Raw genomic sequence first — 23,790 nt, 5'->3', positions numbered from 1 at the left:
AATGCTTCTACTCCATTATAGCACTATGGGAAATATTATTCAGAGTCCAAGTTCTGCATACATAAATAAAAGAACGAACTGCAGATGCTAGACATCTGAAACAAAAACAGAAATCTTTTCCACCACTCTGTTTTTGTACAAGCTATGCATGCCTTGTGAGGAAAAGAGGGAAAACCATCTAAGCCAATTGTGTGTCCCTCAAACAGCTGGCTCAAACCAGACCAAATTTTGCCATCCGTTGCTGGCAGTTTGCAGACCTGCCAGCTTCTGACCTGTCTCAAATTTTATGTGAGGTGGATGAAACTTAGGGCAGCCAACCTGCTCACACACCAGTTGAGGCCCTTAAATAACTTAAGGGTGGGAAACCCTGCATCCAGAAAATCCTGGTAACATTACACGAACTTGGAATGGAACCCTGTTCTTGCCATCTAATGCGGTCACTTTTGAACTAATATACTAATAAAAGGGATAAAAAGAGAAGAGCCACTCCAATTATACATGATGTGATTGAGGACTACTTAAAGACTTTTCTGTTCTTAATCTAATGGTTAAAAAAGAAGCACTAACGTTTTCAGACACTTCTCTTCTCTTCTTTGTCTGAATCATTTCTGTTTCCACCTTCTCTGCAAGCTCCAGCTTTCGTCTGTTTTTCCTAAATGCAGATAAGCTGAACTCTAAATAGGATTAAAAATAAAACACTATTTATATTAAACTTTTGTGCTCTAGATGTAATATGTGAATAACTATTACTCACAAAAGCCAATAATATCCATTAAATGGAAGTAGTGTTTTGTACTTGGTTCAGATTTTAGTAATAATGAACTTAGACAAAGAAAAGCATCAACAATTCTAAATGGGTCTGCCAGGAGGTCACAAAGATTTAGCAGCATTTCTCACACATGGCTTGGTTAGTAAACTCAGCTTCTGATGCAAAACTGAGTGACACAAAGCAGAAAACACTCAATTGATCCCTAGTGCCTGCTTGGTTGCAAGCTATCCAAAAGAAAGGCAAAAAGGAAAAATGGGATTTCACTTCATACTGAAGGCAGGATTCTTGATCTTGATACCTATCCGGCTAAGATGGAAAGCTTTTTTTTGCAGGGGGGACGGTGGAGAGGGGTGATGGTAGAGAGAAGAGAGGGAGGATGTGCATGTTGTTTTTCCAAGTGTCATTACATCATTTCTAAAATTTTTAAAAATTAGGAACCTGCTTTACACTCAGACTGATATTCTTTTACAAATAAATCTAATGGGGTGTGAAAGAAACTGCAAATTCGTTATGAGCCATTTTAAGCTACCTGTACACAAATTCATGCCCTTTGATTTTTGGTCCACATTTTCATTGTCCCGTTAGAGGACATATTAATATTCTACTCAAAACCCCGCGCAACTAAACAAATCTTGAAATGCAAGGTCATTAAGCTAAACTTGTTTTTGAAAATTTAGAAATAGACCCCAAACAAGCTTGTGAAAAGTAGGATCAATGATATCAGAGGCTAACAGGGTCGGGAACAGAATCAATGTAAAAAGCGCTATCGGAGGATTGGTACAAGCACAATGCTTTAAGTCACCTCCATCTTGTGCTGCAAATTTTACAATATCGTTCTAGTTCATTGTCTCCAAACAAAAACATGGAATACATGCACAGGTTGTGTGCAAATTTTACAAGCATCTCTTTCCCAGGTGGCTATAGTGCATACACAAAAGCATAATGGTTCTTTAATTGTAATCAAATAGACTTTTTCTTTGGTCCTTAACTACATCAACATTCACCTGTGCTATCACACCTTTTCAAACAATATTGCTAATCTACTGTCAAATTTTAAAAACAAAATCTACCCACCTTTCCTCAATAATTTGCAACCATGAAAATTAAGTTCACAACCTTCTATTTTGTTAAATCAGGTCTCCATCATTGCAACTTGCTCAAAGTCCTTTGTGCTGACAGCTCACTAACCTATTTACCATTTCTGCAAATTTATGTGCAAACATTTCAAATCCATCTTAGATTGCTATTTCCAAGCTATTTACTCTAGTACCAACTGCCTTTCCCAGTCTGCCATGTATTATGTTTCTCCTCTCTTAACATTCCCATTCCCCTGACAAATTTGCCTCAAGCCTCCCTCCAGTACCAGTCACAAAAATTTGAGTCCAGCTTTATTCAGATGCAATACAACAGATCCCTTCAGCTTCAGAACTGAGCCCAATATCCAAGAAATCTGAAGCCCTTCCTCCTGCGCTATGCATTAAACCTGTTTTATCCTACTTCTCGAGTACTCAGTCTTGTGCAGAAACAGGAACAATCTTGTAGGTAACAAGGTGTAGAGCTGGATCAGAGGAGCAGGAAGGCTGATGTTTCGGGCCTAGACCCTTCTTCAGAAAAGGTCTAGGCCCGAAACGTCAGCCTTCCTGCTCCTCTGATGTTGCTTGGCCTGCTGTGTTCATTCAACTCTACACCTTGTTATCTCAGATTCTCCAGCATCTGCTATCTCTGAAACAATCTTGTAGGTGCTACTTTTAAGCTTTTGCCCTCACTCCTGAAATTCTGACTGCAGGTCCTCAATCTTTTTCGTTCCAATGTCACCAGTTCTCACATTGAGTGCAACTTCTGGCTATTACAATCCCTTCTCAGAATGTTCTGCATTCTCCCAAGTGAGGTCCTTTAGACCAACATCAGAAAGGCAACAAACTGAATTCCTGTGTTGGTCTTCTACCCTCCAATTAAATCCTTATGATTATTTCTGCATTCTGTTGTGCCCTTTTGATAGTCATTTGCCCCCTGCACTGCATTGTCCAGGTCAGGTATCATTTTGCTACCTTTTATTGTAAGAATTAAACAATTAAACTAAATATCACACTCTTCCAGATGTTGTGAATGACTCAACGATACATCAGCAATAAAAAGTAATGGATTAAATGTCGAAAGTTCTCATCGCAAAACTCTTTTGCTTTACAATCCCACAAAATCAGAGATTAGGAACCAGACTACCTTTCAAGACCCTCGAAGTAAAACACTTTTCTTTCCAAACAATTAGCTTTTTGAAAAACTTGCCATGAACGTCAACATCCAAAAATTAGACAAGATTGTATAGTAAATTTAAATGCATTTTCTATTTGAATGAAAATTTTTATTCTTTCTCCCCCTCAAACAATTCTAGCTGTTTTAAAAAGAATTCGAAAGCAAACTGAAAAATCCTTACTTGTTGCCATCATGTCAGGAGGATACGGCACAATTCCATGATCCACTGCCCATTTGTAAGCCCCTTCTCCAACTAAAAAACTAAAGCAAAGGGAGAACATCGTTAGCTCCAACAAAATAATACATATATACTAAATTTGTAATCAAAAAGAAGAATTATTTCTGGTTAAGTGTATACAAATAAGGGACACTCATTGGAAAACAACTTGTGTGAGTAAATATCAATAAACAGGTCCAGGCAATGGGCAGTAGAGGGAGGATTGCAGGCCTTTCTTCTGTGAGTACAGCCTTGCCCAGGTGCCCCTGGAGAGTGAGCATACAGCGTTCACTGTTATGCTTGAGGCCTTCCATAAACAGTAGGCATCACAAGGTATGGAACGTATTAACAACAAACATGTTATTTGAATTTGACAAGTCTCCTTTCATGATTTTGATTTTTGTTACAATAAACCAAAATGATAAATGGCTTATCATTTGTTGACTGCTTTTTTCAAAGTAGTGTACAAAGAGACACTTATTGCCATTACTGTTGGGTTTATTTGAAATGCCGCACTTGGTGAATACATCTAACATGGAGCACAGCATGACTTCTAGCCTCTTCCTTCAACTAGCTGCAAGTTTAGTAAATGATTGGAGAAAGTATCAAACTGCTCATTAGCATCTATACAATCGACTTGTACTTCTACAGTGTCAATAACATACAGACATCCAGGGGTACTTTATAAATGAATAATTCAGGAAATAGATTAAGCCATTGGAGAAATGATTAAAGTCAGTGTCAAAGTTATCAAGGCACTTAGTAGAAAGACAGAAGAATTAAGGAATTTCACTAGTAGCGAAAGGGAAAGAGTAAGACATAAAGCCAAATCTAGTAATTGATATTTCATGAAAAGCATTGTGTACAAGGTAATCATAACTTTGCAGGAGTCTGATCTAAAAATGTGAAGGCAGTGGAAGTACTGGATTGACAGGTTGCGATCAAAGTACTAGGAACAAAGCATTTCAAAAAAGCATGCACACACAAATTTGAGTCTACAGCAGCAGAGATGATGTAACTGATGGAAGGTTATGATAGAAGTTGTTTCAGGAGCTAGGGGAAAAAAAAATTAAAAAATATTGAAAACTGTTATGAGCTTAACTAAATGCTAAACAAAGGAAATGATCTTATTAAAAGGCAGCTTCTTCCCCTTCTAATCATTACTGCATCAAGCTATTCGGATAAAATTGCTGCTCTATTCATGGGGAAAGTGTCATTGTTTTACCTCTCACTGATATGAGGCTAACAGGTCTGCAATTATCTATTCCATCTCACCGGACGTGCAGCATTCAACTCCTTGGGCCTATTCTAGCATTCAACAAAATTGCAGCTGATATATATCCCAACCTCAATTTGCCCACCTTGGTTTCATACCTCTTAATACACTTACCACACAAACCTTTCATCCTCAGTTTTAAAGTTTTCAATCGACCTACTCTCAGTTTTTTTTGGGCAGGGATAAGCAGAGTTCCAATTTCTAGGACCCATTTTGTAAGTGACTTCTGATATCACCCCTGACAATCTAACTGCAATTTTGAGGTTTATGAACCCTTGTTCGGGACTGCCTCATCAGAGGAAATGTATCTCTTATTATCCTATCAAATCCTTTAATCATTCTACATCTCAATTAGACCATGCCTTAGTTTTCTACAGTCAATAAAATATAAACTTACTTTAAGTAGTCAGTTCTCAATTTAGCTCTTTTAGTCCCAGTATAATTATGGAGACTGTGAGCACACCTCTCTTTCACATTTGTAGTTTTTTTTTAAGAAAGAAGACAATGTTCAAGAAAGAGCTCTGTGATTCCGAACTTTTTGAAGGCCAAAACCTGCCTCTCTCTTCAGAGGAGAAATACAAGTCTACCATGAAATCAGTGAATTATCCACTGATCTTTGACAAGTCAATTGAATCAAAATTGGAAAAATGGATCAGATACCAAAATTGCCCAGGCTTCTCCTGCTGACGAGATCAAGACTGGCACTTCTAGGTCAGTTCCACTTAAGCCAATGACATAGCCAGTAACAGTGGCAACTTAACAAGCTGCAAAAACAAAACAAAAAATTCTCAACAGCTGAAGATATAGCATTTAAGGAACTCTATAAGAAATTCTGAGAGGAAAACAGTCTCTCAATTTCTCTTGCATAGAAAATTCTGGTGTTGAAGAAGAACTTTATAGTCAGAACACCTTCCACCTATTTTGTCCAGTATCAACTTAAGTTTGCACATGACAGTCAGCCTAAGGATTGCTATAATTAATTGAGCACTGGGAACTATGCCTCTGCCCCTTCTAGTAAAGTGGGTTTTACAGAAACCAACCAGGCAGTGCAGATTAATGACCAATATTAGAAGAGGTTTTGTGATTCATGGATAACCCTGACATCTTTCCAGCCAAGTGAGCTGGTAATGGATTTTTTTATTTGTCTATGCTTAATTTCTGTTTTCCCATAATTCCTGGAGGTATCCCTGGGGACAGAAAACAGAAAAATAAGTCTCTCCTCAGCTACAGAAATCTTTGCAGCCCAAATATTCCGATTAGAAAGTCAAAGTCAACTTGATGAAAGACAGGCAAATGTTTAGTGTGTCATTCATAGCAAAATTAGTTATAGCATATTGGAAAAATATTTGGTTTCCAGAGCTGATGTCAGAACAGGACATGAAACTAACAAGGCATAACTGGTGAACCACATCCAACACAGCAAACCCACTCTTCTCTTGAAAACACCAATTTATTTCCTGTCACCACTTTCTTCAATGTTTGAGATTTGCATCAAAATAACCAACATACTGTTCCAGTGATAGCTTACATTTTAAACCTTTTCTGAGAGATCATGTCTGACAAAAATAGCTTGTTTCTGGACATCACGTTCTTTTGAAGCTCATTGTTATTTAGAAGTTCATCTCCTAAAATGCATGCTTAACTCAAATTAATTCAAATCATGTATAGCTTGAACACTTTCTGACAGAATCAAGATGATGTACCAAATACGTAATTGTCCAGCACAGACATCAGCTGGCTTACAAAATTCCTGCTTCCAAGAGCTATTGCGAATTTGCCCTCCATTAAAATCTGTTCTCAATTTTAAAACAAAATAGAGCTACAATATTAATTCACCAACAGCTAGGTTACAATGAAAACAAAAAATATTTGCTTGTCATGTTATTTGATGCAACACATCACATGTAAAGCATAAAATAAGAAGTGGTCTTTTGTGAGTAGTATGTAATGGAGAAGCAACCACATGCAAGCTGAAACTGCCTCTTCACCAAATTAAGCTTTAGGTATGCAAAATAAAAGGCAAAATTAATTTTCAAAGGAAGGCCCCAGTAATAAGGGATTGGAATGACAGTTGATCAGGTCAAATTTTCATCTCCCAATCTCTTTATTTACTAAAATCAATCAATTAAGAGATGTTATGACATAACTCTGGAGCAGTCTGGACCCTCTGGAAAGGGTAGGACTTGAACCCAGGTATCCTGACTCAGAGGGAGGAACACTACCATTGCACTCCAAAAGCCTGAACCTTCCAAGATTTTTAATATTTTCTAATCAACCTGTTCAGCCATATTATTACACAGCTCTGGATCAGGTGGGACATCAATCCAGGTCTCCTGGCTCAGCAGTAGGGACACTACCATTACGGCACAAGAACCTTCCTCCCAACAACTTTTTTCTTAAATATCCAGATGTACTTACATGCATGACTGAATGGTTGTTTAGTCCAAAATCACCTGTGCTTCTAATTATTGTTTATTTACATGTGACATCTGTCAGGGCTGTGCAATGTCACCAAATCCTCCCAACATTCTTCTTTTGCTCTCTCAACATTCTTTATCTCATCTAATCAACCTTTTCAACAATGTTTATTACATACCTCTGGAGTAAGTGGGACTTGAACACAGGTCTCCTGGCTCAGGAGGGACACCAATTGTTTTTTTCCAAAACAAAAGGAGAGTCAACCCCATTGCTATGGGCTTATAGTCATAGGGAGGCAGACCCAGTTCGGGTGGCAGATTTTCTTCCCCACATTTCCTTCCATTAGTGAACCAGTTGGGCTATAACAATAATGACAATGGTAATATGGTCACCATTAGCTAGTTTTTTTTTAAAAATTCCAGATCTTTGAACCCAGGTCCACAGATCATTAGCCTCGGATTCTAGATTACCAAACCAGTGAATTTACCACAAAACCACCAGCTGCTGCAACATTTTAAAAAATATTTTCTATATCAACCCATTCAGAGATCTTAATACACACCTCTGGAGTGGGTGGAACATGAACCCAGATCTTCTGGCTCAGAGGTAGAGATATTACCCCTGTGCCACAAGTACCTTCCTCCTAACATTTTTGAACATTAAATTGTCCAGGGATGCTATGACATCCCTGGGGCGTCACGGTGGCTCAGTGGTTAGCACTGTTGCCTCACAGCACCAGGGACCCGGGTTCGATTCCATCCTCAGGCGACTGCCTGTGTGGAGTTTGCACATTCTCCCCGTGTCTGCGTGGGTTTCCTCCGGGTGCTCCAGTTTCCTCCCACAGTCCAAAAGATGTGCAGGTTAGGTGGATTGGCCTTGCGAAATTGCCCAAAAAGTGTTCACAGATGTGTAGATTAGGTGTGTTACAGGGGGATGGGACTGGGTGGGATGCTCTGAGGTTCGGTGTGGACTTGTTGGGCCGAAGGGCCTGTTTCCACATTGTGGGGATTCTATCTATTCACACCCAAGTGGGACTTGAACCTGGGCCTTCTGGTTCAGAGACACTACCTCTCTGCCAAATGACCCTTTGCAGACATTTTCTAATCAACCCATTCAGAGATGTTATAACACACACTCCTGGAGCAGATGGGACTTGACTTAGGTATCCTGGCTCAGAGGTAAGGTCACTACCACTACACAATAAGTACCTTCCTCCCAACATTTTGTTTAATTTCCAGAAGTGCTCTTATAACTTTAGTCAATTTCTTCTTCCCCATCACTAAATTACCCATGGTACTTTTTTCATCTATTAACCATCACCAATAAAATTTTTTTATCAAAATCCCTTTCTCCTGTGAGGCAAGGTTTGAATTAGTAGATCAAATGCACTTCAGTTTGTGGGATAAGGATCTACTTGGGCACAACACCAGGAAGAAAAAGTGTTCCAGAGACACTAAACTTCAAATTTTTACTGGAATTCATTTGCATAACAACAAAGAATTCCCCAACAGAAAAACAGAACAATCGACTACTTCTTTTCCTCATTAGAAAACAGTAAATGAATCAACTGTGGCAGCACCATTGGGTTTAAAATTGGCTTATACCACTTTTTCAAAAGGTAATCTGCTCTAGCAGTCATAGTTTGCACAGTAAGTTGCAAGAACTCTCGCGTGATTCAACAGAAATTTTCTACGAATGGAATGAATATTTATCAGAAGCTCCCTTTACTAAACCATTAAGCATTCTGTAATTGGAAATAAAGAAACATTCACTGGGACAGAGGGGCAAAAAAGTGACTCAGCCTTTCAAGTTCTGAGAAAGGATCCAGCACAAAACATTTAACCCGTTCTCACCAAGAATGTTCAGATTTCTAGCATCTGCAAGATCTTGCTTTTTGATTTAGTCCATCCATGACAAACCACATGCAATGCTACCACAGATTAAAAAAAAACACAATATAAAGTATAGATCTATCAGTATCTGTGAACAGACTAAAACAGACCAATGTGTCAATGTGACACATTTAATAGAACTTGACTTCAGTCAGCTCATTCAATTGAACAAAGAAGGTTTCGTTACATTTTCCACCTCCCTCCAACAAAAAAGACTAATGCAGCAAATGCAGACTACATCCATGGACAAAGAGAACTTTAATATATCACACAGAAGATTTGACAAAGAAAACAGATCATTAACCCTGATCGATGTTGATGAAAATCCAACATCATGCACCCATTCTACTCCCATACTCATAATGTACCATTTATGTACCCCAATTTGATTTGTTAATAAAACTAGGCAAAGTACATAACTGTGTAAAGGTTCTTCCTGCTTTTTGATTTGATTTGATTTGATTTGATTTACTTCTTTGTAGCAGGTAACATCTTAAAGAACTTGTCCTGTACCGTCATTAATTCTTCAAAGATCCTTCTGCAGTCTGGAACCCAAACCTCTCAACTCTGGTCTTTTTGTGGTTCAGAGACACACCACAACACAATCTAGTAATCCATGAATTTTGCTTATGGCACTATCCATCTGAAGCTGCTTGTAATATTTTGTGAATCTCAATACTCAAAATTTGCCAACATTCTTTTGGTGTTACCCTCTCCACTGGAGGTGAGAAAAAGAAAACAGAAACATGCACAATCCATCTGGACAGCAGCCACCTCTCACTTAACCAAGATTTAATCACAAATATCCAAAATTGAACATTTTTCAGTTCTGATTCATGAAGAGGGAACAAAAAAAAAAGTTTACCAATTCCGCAGCAATATTCTAAACTGTGATGTCAAATGAATTTCACTATAAGCATAAATTTAACCCAAGTGGAATAAAACCATAAGATTGATTTTAGTGCACTTAACCAAGGATGAAAAGCAGACAGCAAAGTTATGTCATAACATCTTATTGTAAGATTATATCTAAAGGATCAAGCTGCACTCAAATGCCACAAACATTTATTCAGATTATGATGCCGTAAATAAAAAAAAGTTACAGGTTATTCTACATAATCTGATTTCTTTCATGAGATTAGTTGTAGCCAACATTATTATACAGTAAAAGGTAAGAGCACAGGATCTCAATATAAACTTCGGTTTGAACTTGAAGAGCAATGCCAATGTTTTACTAAATGCATAGAGTATTTAATTGTCATCAACAAAGTTCAAACTAATAACTTACTGCAAAAAGATGCCACTGTACCACATGAGATGTCAGCACTGGCAGAGATGAAAATGAAATATCACAGCACGATTAGCAATTCATAACACATCATTGATGTGGCAGCAGGTAAACAAAATCTTTCCTTCGGATAGGATTACCAAGATCTCATCTTTTCATGGAAATCTAACATGGGACTCTAGGCATCTAACATCTATCCCAAAATTTAAAACAAAGGTTCTGGGTAAATTAAGACCACAATTACTGTCAATAACTCAACAGAAGAGATGATATCGCTTTAGTTTGCTTTTAGATCTAAAGGAGCTATCCTACAAAGTTATTTTTGTTTTAACAAAGCCTTGAAATCTAGAAGCAGAGGGGCAGAAGTGGCCCAACAATATTACAGCCTATTGCCAACACTGTCCCAGAGGAAGCACCATTTGAAATAACCTTGAAAGGCATATATGTAACCAGAAACATTGACTATTAGGCGCAAATACTCAATTTGTACCAGACAACATGAATGGTGCACTGCAGGTAAACAAACAAGCTTAACATCCTTTTAACATTTATTTGGAAGGTCAAGAGGCATTTGCTTAGCAAGGTAAAACAGGGTTTTACAAAGGGATAAAACTCAAGACGTTCACCAGGAATGACAAGATTGATTAGGGAAAAATGACAGAAAATACAGTAAAGTGGGAAGGGATGTGGCTTTGGAGAATGGTTCCAGAGGAGTCCTTACAGATTGAATTATGATAGAAAAAGATTGCTACAACACAGAAACTTTATTAGATAGATTCACAAGGTTAATAGTCTGTGGATTTATCAACTATTTCTAAAGCCCATGCTCATATTTATTACTTTTAAAATTTCATTCCAAAGGCACCAGTAATGTTGAAATCATGCAAAATAAATTGTAATTAAACTACTCATCATGATCACACAAGTGAAAGATTAAATGTTAACATATAAAACCATGTGAAATTACCAAATTACAATACATATTCACTCTTTGGTTAAAGGACTTAAATTTTATCTTAGCAATCCAAAAATTTGCATGCAGTCTCAAGTTTAGTAGAAATCCATATCAATTTTGTACGTTGCACTGAATCCAATCCACTGGCTCTCACTTACTACACTCTCTGATCTTTTTCTTTGTTCATTTACCTGAGCCTATTAAACTAGTAGTTTACCTGCACCATCTGGAGGGAGCGGTTTAACATTAATGCTATACTCTGTACTGTGTATAATGCAGCCCAGCACATTTTAATATCATGATAAACATTCAGTTATGGTTCAGATTACCAGTGAACAAGGTCACTTCAGATGGGCTTGTGAATAAATTCTAAGACTAACAAAACTGTTGGCTTACTTTATGCATTCCAAAAGGTAATATGAAGAAAGCTTAAGTATAATCGAGAAAGGTTTTGAAGTGATTTTCAGAAGTGTAGAGGCTGTTCCCTGGTGATATCTGATCTTAAAATTCAGCTCTATGCAAAATTCAGAGACAACTTTAACCTTGAAGCACTGACAACTGAACTGTTTATTCTCACCAGTCACATTTTCACTTGATTGAATGATTTAACTTCTCACATTGAACTGCTGTCAGACTGCTTTGCACCATGTTCTTGTTTAAAACAAAGGTCATCCCTTTGTTTATGACTATCATACTATACATGACTTTTGGCTTGCAACTCCATTAACTTGATGGAATAAAAAGTTTTCAATGTGAAAACATTGAGAATCATGAAGTGTCATTTTTCCAATTCAGACAGGTAACTGCTTTACGAAGGTCACGGTAGTCTTTCTTTGGCGTGTCAAAGTCTCATTTGCAGGGACTTGAGGTTATGGGAGGTCTATGAGTACCAAATTCACAGCATCCAAAAGATTTGGTAGAAGCACCATCAAGTTCTGGGTATGGCGACTCACAAGTCATTGCTTCAATGTAAACTCCATAGTCTGGTAATATCCAAACTTTTCTTTTTGCCAAGGAGAGTTCTGCTGACATTTGAAGAAGCGGCAGCAGCAGGAAACACTAAACCTTTTGTTTTTATAAGAAACCCTACTAGTTCCTGCCTTGAGGGGTTTCTAGACTCATACACTAAGCAGAATAATTTGATTTGAATTTAGGGAGACCATTGTGGCTTTGGTGGCCTAAAGGCAGTAACTCAGAAGAGCTGGAAGCTTAATTGTGTTGAGAAAGTGTGGAGTGTGGTCATCTGGCTACAGGCCTGAAAACAGTTAACATACTACACTGGGTGGAAACTGGCATGTACGAGATGCAGAATTGAGCAATCCTCACTTGATCCTATGTTTTAACTTTCTGGGGTTGCTGACGGAGATCATATTCCCAAGATTTTAGGAATATTCTACTCCCTGCTGCCAGACAGGTCAAAAGCAATGATGGCTATGGGGGGGCGGTGTGGTGGTGGTGGTGGTGGTGGTCTCCTCTGACACTTGTGGTCATTTCTAACAACAACGGCTGCTGATGAAGAAAAAGAAATACTGGATTTAAGAACAGCAATTGGAAAAGTGGGATATAGTTCCTGTTGTGAAGGCATTATTTGATCCTCACGGAACAGCTTCCCTAATATCACACATGTCTTTTGCATGCTATGCTTAGCATCACATGCACAAAGAGTGTCTGAAAAGCCACAACAGCAAGATAGTTGATGTAGCTTGCAAAACTCCAACTCTGGAGGCTGCTAGGACCAATAATGTAACTGAGCAATTTTGGAGTTCTAGTTGTTTTGTCTTCCCTGGAGGTTCCAAAAGAAAACAGTTTATCAATGCTCAGACACATAGCACATTTCCATTCCCAGTCATAGGCTTTAGGAAAAATTTCATTTCAAACTTTTCAGTTCAAATTTCCAAATTTCTGCAAATTAAAATTATATCTATTAGGTGTCAACACTTCATTACAAGTTCACTTGTTCAAAATAACTGCCACTGTTGAGAATTTTATTGCCCCACAATCGGATTTTCCACAAAATAATCTGCATTGTCTTTAGTCCAATCACTATTGGCAGTTATCTCAAATTGTGCAGTTTTGCAATGTTCTGTAAGTTGTAGGAAGTTTTCCATATTGTTGGCCAAGATTGAACAACCCCAAAATTCTTTAAAAAACCACTTCAAAACCTACTTCAACTTCACCTTCACCAGCATTCCTCATATTAGTTTGTGAATGTTTAAGTATGTCAACCAGCAGTCCTAGAAATTATTCACTAGTCCATCTGAAGTGGGCCGGTTCACTGGTAATCCGCAGCACAACCGAAATGATCAAAAACAAACACAGAATGTTGGAGAAACTCCAGTCTAGCAGCATCTGTGAAGACAGAAAAACAGTTAACTTTGAGATCGGTGTGATTCTTATGCAGAACTCAGACCACATCTCAGCTCATATAGAGTCAGAGTCATACAGCACAGAAACAGACCAACTTCAGTCAACAGGCTTTGGTCCAACCGGTCCATGCCAAACTAAACCAGCCTCATTGCCTGCACTTGGCTCATATTCCTTCAAACCTTTGCTATTCGTTTGCCCCTCATGTCTTTAAATCTTTCTCTTCTCACCTTAAAAATGTGCCCCTTAGTTTTGAAATCCCCCAGCCTAGGGAAAAGACACCTGCCATTCACCTTATCTATACCTGTAATGATTTTATAAACCTCTGTAAGGTTATCCCTCAGCCTCCTACCTGCCAGTGAAACATGTCCTAGCCTATTCAGCCTCTGCTTATAACTCAAACCCTCCATTCTGGGCAACATCCTGGTAAATCTCTTTTGAACTCTCTCCAGCTTAATAATATCCTTCCTGTAACAGGAAGACCAGAACTGCACAAAGTATTCCAGAAGAGACCTCACCTACATCCCAACTCCTACACTCAAAAGGTCTGAGCAATGAAAGCCTTCTTAACCACCCTTTCTCTGACGCAAACTTCAAAGAATTATGTACCAGAACTCCTAGGTGTCTGTTCTACAACATTATCCGAGGCCCTACTTTTAATTGCACAAGTCCTGCCCACTTGTTTTACCGAAATGAAATACCTTGCATTTATCCAAACTAAACTCTATTTGACACTCTTCAGTCCATTGACCCAATTGATCAAAATCTCTTCATACACTTAGATAACCTTCTTCACTGTCCATCATATCACCAATCTTGGTGTCATCCACAAACTTATTAACCGTGCCTTCGAGATTCTCATCTAAGTCGTTTATGTAAATGACAAATAAAAGTGCACTCAGTACTGATCCCTGTGGAACATTCCTGGTGACAGGCCTCCAGTCTGAAAAACAACCCTCCGCCATCACCGTTCCTGCCTTTAACCAACTTTGTATCCAATTGGCAAGCTCACCCTGAATCCCATGTGATTTAACTTTACTAATTAGTCTACCCCGTGGAACCTGTCAAAGATTTTCCTAAAGTCCACGTGAACAATATCTGCTGCTCTGCCCTCAAGCTTCTTGGTGACTTCCTCAAAAAAAGTTCAATCAAGTTTGTGAGACACCATGTTCCTCACACAAAACCATGCTGCATATCCATAATCATTCCTTGCCTCTCCAAATGCATATAAATCCTATCTTTCAGAATCACTTCCAACAATTTATCAATTTGCAAAGTTAGACTCGCAGGTTTATACATAGTTTGTGAAACAAGCTCAACACATCAATTATTTTAGGCTCTTATATACTTCAAAACAGACTGGAATGAGAAAGAACAGTGAACAGTTAAGAGTTCGGTATGACTCCCCAGTTCTGATGGGGAACACTGGACACGAAATGTTAACTGTTTTCTCCTTTCTCTTCACAAGATGCTGCCAGACGAGTTTTTCCAACATTGTGGTTGTTTCAGGTTTCCAGTATTTGCAGTATTCTGCCTTCATTGAAAATGATCTCAAAATGTGCTGGGCAGCAGTAATTACAGTATGAAAGATAATAGTAAACCATCTCTTCTCCATCACCCACGTAACCTCCCCCAGCTGAAGTGTGGGCAGAGAACTTGCTAAGTAGCCTCAGGAAAAATCAAAGAAAAAGATCAGAGAAAGAATACTAAGGGAGAGTGAGTGGAATGGGTGTCAGAAAAACAATAAATAAGAGCCCTGGGCAAGGAAAGGCCAGAGCAAAAATGTGCAAAAGCAAGGAGAAAAGTTTTATGTTGTACCTTGTCAGTTCTAGTGACACGAGTTTTTTTTCCACTGGGATCTACACATTTGTATCAGAAATCTTACTTTTTGCAGCACTTCACCTGCCTGGTTACCCAAGCCTGCTGATAAAAGATTCAGAAGTATTTCAAGTCATTTCATTGATGTCTCAGTGTTAACCTTTGTTTAGTGATCTCCCCATGAAGCATGTAGGAACTTGTTTATAACATAGAAAAGGGTACAACATCAATAAGCACGTTGCGTTTAGTTAAGTAATGACTGATTTCGAGTCCTGGGGTAGCATGGATATACAAATAAAAATCAGCTTCCATTTCTATCATTTGCTCGGGATATCTTGAAGGAGCTTCATATCTTTTGGTTAAGCACATTTGTCACCTTGTTCACCTATTACTTTAGAATAGATGGAAATGAGAAAGAACAGAGACACTGAAAAGCAGTTGTTTCTTTATTGACTGCAATTTAGGGTAGGTAATTTTCTTCCCCAAATGCATCAGTGCCAAAAGAAGATGCTTCTTTATTAGAACTGGAAACAAAACACAAAGTTCTATTCACATAGCTGTACATTCCTGAATTGCATAAATAATGGAGGATAAGTGCTCATTTTATAAATATGGTAGTTATAAATACATCAAATGTTGTGGTTATGCAGAAGTTGAGAAACTATGACGCAATGTAAACCCAAAGCACAATAACAAGAAAAAAAATTACCAGGGAGGAATTCTGCCAGCAGAGAGCTTCCCCTTCTGTGCTTCACTTAACAGTTTATTTGCAACTAAGATTGGATTCTTGACCCCTAAAAATAAAATTAGATACCATTTAATATACTTCACCTTACTAAATGCTGAACAGAGTCTTTAATAAATTCTAGTCAGATTCTTCCCCTCCCCCTCTTGATGCACTTCATTACATGACAAATGTAGCCCACTGGCTGCCAAGTGCTTTGTGACATCCGGAGTTTGTAAAAGCTGCTACATAAATGCAATTCTGCTTCCCCTTTGGCATCCTTGGCCCGTCCCATCCTAACTTCATGAATCTCCTTTAAAATACAAACCAACCAATCCAGAATTAACGATGATAGCAATTCCTTTATTCGTACTGCATGCAACTAGACATCCACTTTCACTTAACTAGCTTAAAAAAGTAAATCTTTCAGGATTAATTCTCATTTAATTGCTGCTTTTGTTCTTGCACATATTCAAAAAGCCTCAAAATAATGGATGTTTTCTTTCTCAATACAGGTATTTACAGAAGGACATACCAAGCTTATGCAGAAGGTAACACACAAAACATGTCACAAGTCTTCATACAGGAATAGAAAAATGTACCACTATGGACAAAATACAGCAGAGCTCTAGGACCCTCAAAACTATTTGGTTTAAAAGTCTTAGTTACACTTTTCAGGAGATGACAAACAGAAGGAATGAAATCATTTGTCCACAATTCCAAACCAAAAAGACCTGAACTGAACTCCTTTCTGCAACACTTGCTCAAGAAGTGGCGATAGCCTACAGATAGGATCTGCTGTCTTGACCATGAGATTTACAATTATCTTCCACACCCTCATAATAGGGTAAATATTCTTTATTGTAAAAATGTAAGACGTACAATTCTACATCATAATTTCATTGAAGGGTCAAGATGTCAACGTTCAAAGGAGTGAAGATCAGATGGCTTTTAACGGTGAACTTAATCTCAAACTATGACTGCCTCAATGTGATGTTTATTGATTCTTCCAACATACCCTGTCGATCTTGCACAAATTTATTCAGTACAGAACATGCTCTATGGTTGCACCTTGTGTCAATTTTTGAGTTCTTCAAATAATTTATTAAAACCAGAATTTTGTATTTAAATAATGATTACTATTAAGAATGGATATGGAGAATTTGGGTCATATAAAGTTCTTAGAATAATAGAATCCCTACAATATAGAAGGCAGCTATTCGGCCCATCAAGTTCACACCAAGCTGAAGAGCATTCCAACCAGACCCACCCCACCCCTGTAACCCTGCATTTCCCGCAGCTAATCCAGCTAACCTGCAAATCCATGGACACTAGATGGGCAATTTAGCACAACCAATCTACCTAACCTGCACATCGTTGGACTGTGGAAGGAAACTGGAGCACCCAGAGGAAACCCATGCATTTGTGGGGAGAACATGCAAACTTGACATATACAGGATTCAAGAGGAGAATACAGCTTCACGTTAAAGAAAGAGTGTAAGGAAAGGCAATATTTGATTTATCAACAGGGCACTAAATCAGTGGGTCAGATAACCAGCAGCATAATGTAAAAAAAAAGACAGGCTCAAAAATACAGTATGAACCTTTTAAAAATGGGAATTTAGGGTTTAGGATTCAACTAAATCAGAGGGGAAAGTGAAAAGATATGTGGAAAGAGGTTTGGGTAAGAGACTTTACAAAATATTACTCCATTTCTATGCATAATAATCTTTAGATGCAATGATACGAATGCAGTAGGTTTAGCGAGTTAGTGAGGTAGTGATTAGATGCTCAACTGGTATGAACCAGTTTCTTAAATTCAGCAGTGTACAACTTCAATGCGTGATTATTAATTTCAAATTGGTCTTTGCTACATATACATTTTCAAAAGATGCTTGGAGCAAGGTCCTGCTCAGTGTTGTAACACCATAAATATCACATTGCAAAATCATTCTTCCAACTCCAATAACGAGGAAAACACATGGTTACCAGCTGTGTCATTTTATTTTTCTAACATTTACATACATGGCCAGCATTACTGACTCATAACTTAGTCAGTCATTTGTTATATGGTCAAGTTCATTTGTGGTAGAAAATAATGACACAGCTAGCAGCCATGTACTCCTGAGTTAGAAACATACAAACAGGTCAATTTAAAAAAAAACTAGAACAGAGTGTCATGCAAGTTTAAAAGTATTTTTGACTTGTGCTGCTTTGAGAGTTTTGTCAGATGTTTCATAATGGCAATGACCACCATCTTTTGGAGTAGAAGTGTAAAAGTTCATTCTTGATTTAAGTCACAACTCCTCACTAATATAACTCTTTTCCATAATTTGTCCCAGTTTTTGTGAAGTTGTTTATTATTCATCTTGTCACAGCAGTTCCTCCTCAATTAGACTGAATAGGTTACCAGAGCATCTTCTTTTTAGGAACTCCAGGCTGCTTAAATCAAATCAATTCAGTACTCAACATCCATGAAAAACCCAACCTAAAAAACAAGTTTACATTAGTAAAGCTAACATTACGAACAGAATAAGATATTAAAATGTCACAAATTATTCCTTAAAAACCCTTGATCAAATACATCCATGTGATTCTCTGCTGCACTCTGGTACTACACAATCCCATGACCTCAAATTTCATTCTTGTTGGATGGGTGTACCAAGTATATTGCATTCTTCACAGTTTGCAATGACAGAATGACCGTGTATTAATACACAACAGCAGCAGCAGCAGCAATCTGCATTTATACAGTGCTTTTAATACAGGATTAAAAATCAAGCTGTCTCACAGAGAAGGAATGATATAAAAAAGGATGCTGAGGTAAAGAATGTGAAATCGAAAAGAATGAACAAGTAGACTAATTTCTAGGAGAATCTTGGAGGGAAGCAGCTAGAGAGACTGCAGGAGCCTAGATAGAGAACTCTGGAATGAGAGGTCTACGGTCAACAATACTCAAAGGAAAGGAAGGAGGAAGTGGGGAGATAATGAAGTACAAATGACTGAAGGGTCTCAGTCTTAATGACACTGAAATCATGAGGTTCCAGAAAATGTTTTAAGGCAAGATGAGGTATAAAGTTCTGAAGAAAGGTCACTAGATACAAATAATTAACTCTGCTTTCTCTCCACAAATGCTGCCAGACCTTGAGATTTTCCAGCAATTTCTGATTTCCAGCACCCACAGTTCTTTGTATCTCTTTTGTAAAAATAGTAAGAATATCATTGCTCTCCAGAACCATCTTTGTGTAGTGGTTGGTTTTGGTAGAGGAGAGACGCCTCAGTGCTTGATGCATTTTGCCAGTTCTGGTATAAACTGTTGAACCAACTATATATCGCATTTGCTCAAGTCCAGGCCTCTTCAACTTGATTGATGCAAAGTTGGAGCTACACCAGGGGTAAAGTAAATGTTTTACATGCAATTGAGGGGATAAAAGCTGAAGGCGAGGGAGTGGTTGAACTCATTGACAGCTGAAGTATGACAAATTCAAGATCAAAGGGTTGGCAGCTGGTTGTCTGAAAGTGCAGTCGTCAATGACTTGCAAGAGTTCCTCGGTGCAAAAAGTGAGGTTGGCAACATGCTGAGATGTGGAGTGGTGAGAGATAGGAGAAAGCAGTCTGTGGTCATGGCCACACCAAAAAAAAGTTGATTTATATGGCACTATAAATTACCTAGTAAGTTGTATCAGAGAGTGGACACCATACTCGCACTTGTAAATTTGTTAAAAATCCATCCAATACGGGAATAGGGGAATTTGAGCGGTGGTAGCAAGCAAACAGGAAAGGAAAAGACAATGGATTGGCATTAGTAGAACTATTAAAAACGAGAGTTTACCAGAAATCTGCCAAAACCAAAAGCCCTGCTCTGCCCTGGAAACGGGAGGTTCAAGAAAAGGCCATGTGCAAAATAAATAACTTTAAAGGAACAGATCTAGTTGTTAAGTAGCACCTACTGCTCCAATGCAGTACTTGGGTGAGAAGAAAAATGTAGTCTAGAAGATGCCACATCAGGAAATAGTGAATGGAATAATTACTTTCAGTCTGGATAATGGGTTTAATCTTAATAGGCATAGGATAAATTAAACCTGAATACATATACTTATGGTAGACCACGTGTGGAGTGCCCCTAAATCCGTGGCCCAATCACATGATATTCTTGTCAACTTAAAAGGAAAAAGATAAACTTTTTAAAAGCCAATCTGGGCAAAATTAATTGGAAAATGAGGCTACTGAATGAAATTGGATTTTGGTTGGAAACAAGGCAAGGCAATATAAACTGAACGATACAAGTTGTAGACTCAGACAGTCATACAGCACAGAAATAGACCCTTCGATCCAACCAGTCCATGCCGACCATAATCCCAAACTAAACTAGTCCCACTGCTTGCGCTTGGCCCATATCCCTTCAAACATTTCTTATTCATGTACTAATCTAAATGCTTTTTAAATGTTGAAACTGTACTCAATTTCCACCACTTCCTCTGGAAGTTCAGTCCAGACATGTACAACTCTCTTAAAAAAAAAAGTTGCCCCTCACGTCTTTAAATCTTTCTCCTCTCACCTTAAGAATACGCCCCCTAGTTTTGAAATCCTCCACCCTAGGGAAAAAGACACTTGCCATTCACCCTATCTATGACCCTCATGATTTCATAAACCTCTGTAAAGTCACCTGTCAACTTGCTAAGCTCCAATGAAAAATGTCCAAGCCTATCGTTATAACTCAAACCCTCCATTCCTGACAACATCCTGGCAAATTTCTTTGAACCCTCTCCAGTTTAATAATATCCTTAGTATAACAGGGAGATGAGAACCAGACACAGTACTCCAGAAGAGATCTCACCAATGTCCTGTACTACCTCAACATAACATTCCAACTCCTATACTATAGTGAGGGAAACAAGAAGAGGGACATGGGGTGGATGTACACAAATCTTTAAAGATGATAAGACGGGTGGAAAAGGCCACTAAAACACAAGTGTTGGGAGCCGTATCTTTATCGATGGAGACATGGAGTACGACGCAAGAAAGCTATGCAAAAAGCTTATATACAGCATTAGTTGGGCCACACCTAGAGTAGAGCTATTCATGCACCATGCTTTAAGAAGAATGTCAATGCCTTAGAGGAGGTAGCAGGAATAAGGGACATCAGTTCTTTGGAGAGATAGAGGAGCCAGGGTTGTTCTCCTTAGAGAAGGGAATGTTGGGTGGAGATTTGTTAGAGATGTTTAAAATCATATGAGGTTTTGACAGACAAGACAGGGAGAAACTTCTCAGCGATAGATAGGTCAGTAAACATTGGACAAAAGGTATCAGGATGATTAGCATTGTCATTTACAACATCCGACAATCTGAACAGGTAATGAAAGCAGATTCAGTGGTGACTTTCAGAAGAGCATTAGATAAATTACTTGACAGCAAAAGATTTTCAAGAGCTGCAGGGAAATAACAGAACAGCACTCAGTGGGTCAAATGGTTGCTTTCTGTGCTGTATCATTCTATGATAATCAAGAGAGATTAAAGTAATGACCTTTACCAGACTTCTCTTCGCCTTTAAAAGAAGACCGAATCTATGAATGCTACTGGCTTCAATTATATTTGCTCAATAATGAAACTTTCCAGTCACCAGTGCTAGCACGAAGAGAATTATTTCATTTCAAATCCTTGACCTAGTTGACTAAAATTATTCAACATCATTTGTAGTCAAGAAGTACATACCCCTGAGTGCTCCAACAGCCCCGAAATTCAAGGACTTTCCATCCATTGTACTGGCATCACATTCTATATCCCCTGATAGATTGAGATTGGATCCCATGCCTGCATTGGTGAAAGGAGAGTCCTAAAATGGAAAATTATGAATTTAAATTACATTCCTCCTTTGTAACTTACATAGGAAATAAAACGTGCATTTCTTTTCCTGGTCTTTACATCGAGGCCCGAAATTCAGATGGCCTGAATGCAAGTTTAAGGAATGGAGATTGCTTCATATCACATGTTCAGGACAGTCTCAGTATTTGTTTATCCACTCAGTATTATTTTCCAACATTCTTAGAATGCAATCATCTGCAAGGTAAATAGGACTACTGTCCAAACAAAGAAGGCCAATACTTTCTATCTGCTATTGAGTGTTATTTCTTTTTGAAGTTTAGATTTAACAATGGGTTACTGGTTTGGAGTTTTTTGTTAACATTGCTATGCATTTTGAACTTCTGTCATTTAGAGCTCTTATTGCAAATATTCTGCCACAGAGGGGGTTGTACTTTCATTCAGACTGTGGAAGAGGCTGCAGGATTAACCAGATTCCAAAATATGTAATAATCCATACTCAATTTTTCAATATCATTGTCAAGCAGAGCAATTATCTGCTTCCTTCATATAGTATTTAAGCGTTGGAGTGGGAGAGGAAAAACTTCAGAACTGACAGACTCAATTCCATCACTGTAGTACCAAGGAGGCCTAAAGATAACTCTCAATGAAATGGGGGATAAAGCTTTACTCAGATGTTCATCTGCTCACTGCCAGATAACACCATGTAGGATCAAATTATTTGAAATGCCTACCAGAGTTAACATCTATCCTCTCCAACTTTAAAAATACATTTAATTGTGGTTTATAACAGACTTCTTCAAAAACAGGAACTTAGATAAACAAAAGATGTTATTGTCCCAAGGACTAGCAAGGTGCTAAGAGTGATTTCTTTTCCATTTTAATTCAGCAGAGATGCAAGCTTCTCTATGAAAGCTACAGTTTGCAGTGAATGCAGGTAAAGACTTCAAAGACAGCAAGCATAAATATTTGATGACATCTTGTATTGCAGTAGCTCATGCAGATGAAAAAGTAATGTCTCAAAGAAAATCAATGCAGTACTAATAAAACACAAGATTAATATCATTATAAAAGCTTTAAGTACAGACTTTGATGGCCTTTTTTAAAATTATAAACTATAGACAAAAAGATTTCAATTTGGCTGCACTCTTTTCTTATTTGGTCTGGAATTGTGCTCATTAAGGAAAGATATTAAAAATCCATGTTCCAGTTTAAAGGCCAAATGTCAAGATCAAGAATTCAGGTAGGGTGTAGCACAGTTGGATGCAGACAATAGTTTCCTCTGTACTGCTGCAAATACAAAATTGCACCAGTCTCTCATTTTTCCCATTTCCTAAAAAGTCATTGTGTGCTTTCCAAGTGAGATTGCAAATTGGCACTGATTTTGGGGCAGTTTCTTGCTGGGGGCCATGACCAAAACCACAAAACCAAATTCTTTTGCCAGAAGACAGTGAAAACTTTCATTACATCAGTCTCTGCACGATGTTATTGTTTGATCATGAATTCCAAATGACCAATTCTATTTTGTATCCCTTCTTCGCCATATTTTGAATCTCAATTTCAAGGAACTAGAAATTAACTGGATTGAAAAGAAAAACCTGTTAACACTGAAAAACTGAAAAAAAAATTAGAAACTAATAACAATGGGTTTCAACAATGTCAGAGATAAAAAAGACAGGGTTTTGTTTTAGGTGTACTTTTAATTCTTCTGAAGAACATCACCTGAACATTTCCTAATGCAAATATACTAATGGTATTCTCAGTCTTTTTCATTTTAATTTAAACCTGATGGAATACAAGCTGTCGAGATTAGTCATCTCAGCAAATAGCACTGTTGAATGATGGGGATCCTCAAAAACTGAATTTTCACAGTATTTACTGTATAGCATGAGATTTCACTTAACAGCTAATACAGCAGTACTTAACTTGCCAAAATTCTAGCATATGAAAACAAAGGGAAAAATTATGAAAACACAGAGGTCACGATGCCCTTTGAACT

The 23,790-nt window shown here is 38.0% G+C and overlaps 1 protein-coding gene across 5 annotated transcripts in view; it reads right to left on the bottom strand.

Annotated features, from left to right (window-relative positions):
• Window positions 1-23,790, bottom strand: part of tasp1 (taspase, threonine aspartase, 1) — a 98,582-nt gene that overhangs the window by 62,743 nt on the left and 12,049 nt on the right. For all 5 annotated transcript variants that reach the window (XR_007262799.1, XR_007262798.1, XM_020533046.2 and 2 more), the window contains exons 4-7: window positions 21,684-21,804; window positions 15,957-16,041; window positions 3,201-3,280; window positions 568-674 (exon numbers count right to left, since the gene is read on the bottom strand). Coding sequence is in view for 3 of the 5 variants with exons in the window: in XM_020533046.2 (XP_020388635.1) it covers window positions 568-674; window positions 3,201-3,280; window positions 15,957-16,041; window positions 21,684-21,804 (393 nt within the window). In the remaining 2 variants the exon portion in view is untranslated. The remainder of the gene's footprint in view (window positions 1-567; window positions 675-3,200; window positions 3,281-15,956; window positions 16,042-21,683; window positions 21,805-23,790) is intronic.

The sequence above is a fragment of the Rhincodon typus genome, chromosome 9, assembly GCF_021869965.1.
Source record: "Rhincodon typus isolate 14 chromosome 9, sRhiTyp1.1, whole genome shotgun sequence".
In the NCBI taxonomy this organism is placed as follows: Eukaryota; Metazoa; Chordata; class Chondrichthyes; order Orectolobiformes; family Rhincodontidae; genus Rhincodon; species Rhincodon typus.
The sequence above is the reverse complement of the archived record's forward strand: the minus strand, read 5'-3'. Positions and strand labels throughout refer to the sequence as shown.